Genomic DNA, 3,797 nt, shown 5'->3' on the forward strand with positions numbered 1-3,797 from the left:
AGCCAGCTTTACATCTCTGGCACTCATAGTCCTCCTCATCTTCTTCTCCCAATTTCACAATGTGACTCAACACACTGTTGTCCGTTCCATCCACACAAGTGGTTGCATGAGTAGCATTGATCCTTCTTTGTGTATGTGGAACAGACTCCTTTAGTAACAGCACATTGTCTGCATGTCTCATCATCGAGCCAATATCCTTCATGACACGACTCACATTTGGATGGTCTTTCATCACACGTTTTACATGAATCACTGCACTCTGTGTGTCATTTCAACATCACTTGATAATGTACTAACAAGGGTTCTAATACTTTTAATAACAAAGAATGAAACAAACTGATGCAAGCAGTGTCTCCATCATTTGGAGAATACCCCTCCTCACATAATTCACACTCAAACTCGTTGTCATCATATTGTAAACAATGTTCAATGACTGGTGCAACAGAAGATGTACACTTTCCATCTACTGGTTTGAAGGGTCCAAAGCACTTTGTGCATCTTCCATTCTCATATTTTCTGCAATTGTCGACAGGAATCTTCTCACATTTTCCCTTGGTAAGGTAATACCCATCAATACACTCTTCACAGGCGCCATGTTCATAATCATCACAATTGGCTACCGGCTGGATACACGCCTTTCCATCCCAAGTATACCCATCAAGACATTCCGTGCATTTTGAGAAGTCATTTTCACACTCTTCACATCCATTGACTTGACACTTGGTGCATACACCTAACATGGGAGCATATCCATCTTCACATTCAACACATATCCCATTCTTGTATTCATCACAATTGGGATCGGCCTTGATGCATGCGTTATTCTTGGCATAGTACCCGTCAAAACATTTTGTGCAAATACTGTTACTTGCCTTATAGCAATGTTCAATAGCTTCTCTTGCATCTACGTGTCATTGCACATTCACTTATTGATTTTAAATAAGAAGAAATAGACGACAAAAACAAACACTTGCATTCTCCATCAACTAAAACGTAATTGTCAATACACGCATTACAAAGTGTACCGGTGCATTGTGAGCAATAAGCAGAAGGGCAATTTGGGTTCGAGTCGGCATACACTAACGAAAGCAAAACAATCAACATAAGGAACATTTACTTTGATTTTAACAGATTTTGCTTTAATAACGTATCGAATTGTTTGGAACAATGAAAAACTAAATGTTGATTGGGTTGGAACAATGTCGAGCTTGTTTCCGTCATTTGGCATCTTCTGTTGCTTACGCGCCATATATGCCTCTTTTGTCTTTTATTTAACTATTTTTATTTGTTTATTATACTATATTTTATAGCTTTTTGAAAAAGGATTTGTTTTTTTCAAATTATGAAAAATAATAAACCTCTGTTACTCTGTACAACAAAATAATAACAAAATGAATTATTAGTATAATTATTATATTAAATAATACTTTTATAATTAATATTTTAAATAGTGATAATCCATTCAAACATTTCTATTTTAATAATTCTAATAAAAATAATCTCAATTAATTTGTTTTTTAAAAAGTTATTTAATGGTAGTTTAAATTATAAGTTAGATTAATTTGTTTTTATTAACTATTATAATTATTTTATGATAAATATATTTATTAAATAAATTAATAATATTTATTAATAAACAAATTAATTATTAAATAGAGTTTGTTGTAAAAAGTTGTCCCAGTCGCCAACGTTGTCCTTTTTATCAATTTATACACAAATAATTGTTAAAACCCCGGGAATTAGGTAAAAATTGAAAAAATTGGAAAAAATTTAGGAAAAAAACTGAAACGACGATTTTTTTATATTTCGAACATGATCCCGATATTTTCCAATTTTTATTGACTAAAAAGCCCAGGACAACGTTTTCCGACTAACTCTATATTAAATATAAAGTGACTTCCCCAAGGTGTGCAAGTTAAAATTTTTAGTCTTTTTTACAGGGAAAGGGCGTGCAAGACTAAATTTTAGTTCAAAAACATTTTATTAAAAAATGTTATTCGTTTCCAAATTGTTTCAAAAAACACACAACCCTTTGGTGCTTGAATTAATAAACTACAAAAAGCAAATTAAATTATAAAAATTGGGTAGTGGTTTGTCTCTGTGTTTAATGTAAAAACTGTTTTGTTTCAAGACGTGAATAAATGTCGATGTCTCTTGTGTCAGCGTAATTCAAAGCGACAAGAAGAAGTATGATAAACATTATATTTTTCTCTGTGCCATTTTATAGCAAACAATAACAAATAGTCTGTTTAATAGGTGCAGTTCATTGTTACAAATCGATGTGCACTGTTGTCCAGAACTGGTCCTTCGATAATTTCCATTGGGTCGCTTTCCCGAAATTGTTGCTTAATTAATTGTATTCGAAGTGTGAAAGATTAAAATTGCAACGTCACAAGGTGTGCAAGTTAAAGTATAGTTTAGTAATAACTTTAAAATTATAATTAATAATTAAACTAAAAATAATCTTTTTTTTTCAAAATTTCAAAAAATTAATGATTCTATTTTTTTAATAAAAAAATTATAAATGAACTATACCTTAACTTGCACACCTTGTGAAGTCACTTTAATTTAAATTGTTTCCTTCATTAGACAATTAAAAAAAATTAACAATAAAAAAAATAATAATAATAATAAAACTTAACATTTTTGGTTTGAGATATCAATAGAACTACAGTAAAACCTCCCAAGAGCGGGAGGGTGTGGTAATTTTGTTCTCTCAAGAGCGGGCATTTTTAGCCAATCAAACCTTATAAACGGCTCGATAGAGAACTCTATTTTTAGTTTCAGTCTAAAAAATGCCCGCTCTTGAAAGAGCCGCTCTTGTGAGGTACCGCTCTTGGGAGGTTTTACTGTATAAGTACGAATAAAATAATGACACAAAGAACTATTAAAATGATTTAATTCCTCAAAAACTATAATAATAATAAGTATGAACTTTAAAATCAGAAATGGAACTTGAAGATAGTAGTGACGATGAAATTACTTTAGACATTTCCATATTTAAAGACATTCAACCTACAATAGTGCCCATAGCTCCCGTCTGTTCGATCAATTACTCTGACAAGTGTTTGTTATATTTTGATTAGAATGCATTAGTTTTGAATATTATAATAATAACAATATAATAATAACACAATAGTCAAAGAAGCGATGTCATATTATCGAGCTATAATGGCGCGCGACGAGTTATCCGACCGAGCTCTTCTTCTCACAGGTGTGATCATTCAAATGAATAGTGCGGATTACACTGCGTGGTATTATCGTCGTCGTATATTAAAGAGCAAGCCATCCTTCAACACATCTGATGAGTACGACTTCATTTCAAAGTTAGGTGATCACATCTGTAAGAATTATCAAGTGTGGGGTCATCGTCAGTACTTAGTTTCTTTGACAAATGATTATGTCAAAGAGTTAGAGTTCACCGGTAAGATGTTAGAAGATGACAACAAGAATTATCACTGTTGGAGTCATCGGGTGTGGGTTTGTAACAAATTCAATTGTTGGGCGGGGGAGTTGGAATACACTGAAAAGATGATCGACGCTGATGTCCGCAACAATTCCGCCTGGAGTCACAGATTTTACACTTTGAAAGTCTTAGGGTTCCTCAACGACTCCGAAAAATTACCCAACGAGCTTCGTCTGATCGAAAAAACTCTTCACAAAGCCTCAAACAATGAAGCTGTTTGGACTTATTTGACTGGTTTATATGAAAAATCCACAAACACTATTTTCAAAGACCAGTGCAAAGCTTTCATCAAAAAAATCGTCGACGAACGTCAGTTTTGTGTCTACGCAAA

The 3,797-nt window shown here is 32.8% G+C and overlaps 2 protein-coding genes across 2 annotated transcripts; one reads left to right on the top strand and one right to left on the bottom strand.

Moving 5' to 3' along the window:
• Positions 1-35: 35 nt before the first annotated feature.
• EIN_489700 (hypothetical protein) lies at positions 36-1,113 on the bottom strand (the record flags this gene model as incomplete). Its single annotated transcript, XM_004255654.1, has 3 exons — positions 36-259; positions 338-904; positions 969-1,113. 3 exons carry the CDS (start codon positions 1,111-1,113, stop codon positions 36-38), a joined length of 936 nt encoding a protein of 311 aa, XP_004255702.1.
• A 1,835-nt stretch (positions 1,114-2,948) lies between these two features.
• EIN_489710 (protein farnesyltransferase/geranylgeranyltransferase type-1 subunit alpha, putative) lies at positions 2,949-3,797 on the top strand (the record flags this gene model as incomplete). The annotated part of the gene is made up of 2 exons (XM_004255655.1): positions 2,949-3,066; positions 3,140-3,797. Coding segments are annotated over 2 exons (776 nt in total), but the record flags the coding sequence as incomplete, so codon positions are not given.

Source organism: Entamoeba invadens (assembly GCF_000330505.1).
Source record: "Entamoeba invadens IP1 unplaced genomic scaffold scaff_1105074726209, whole genome shotgun sequence".
NCBI lineage: Eukaryota > Evosea > Mastigamoebida > Endamoebidae > Entamoeba > Entamoeba invadens.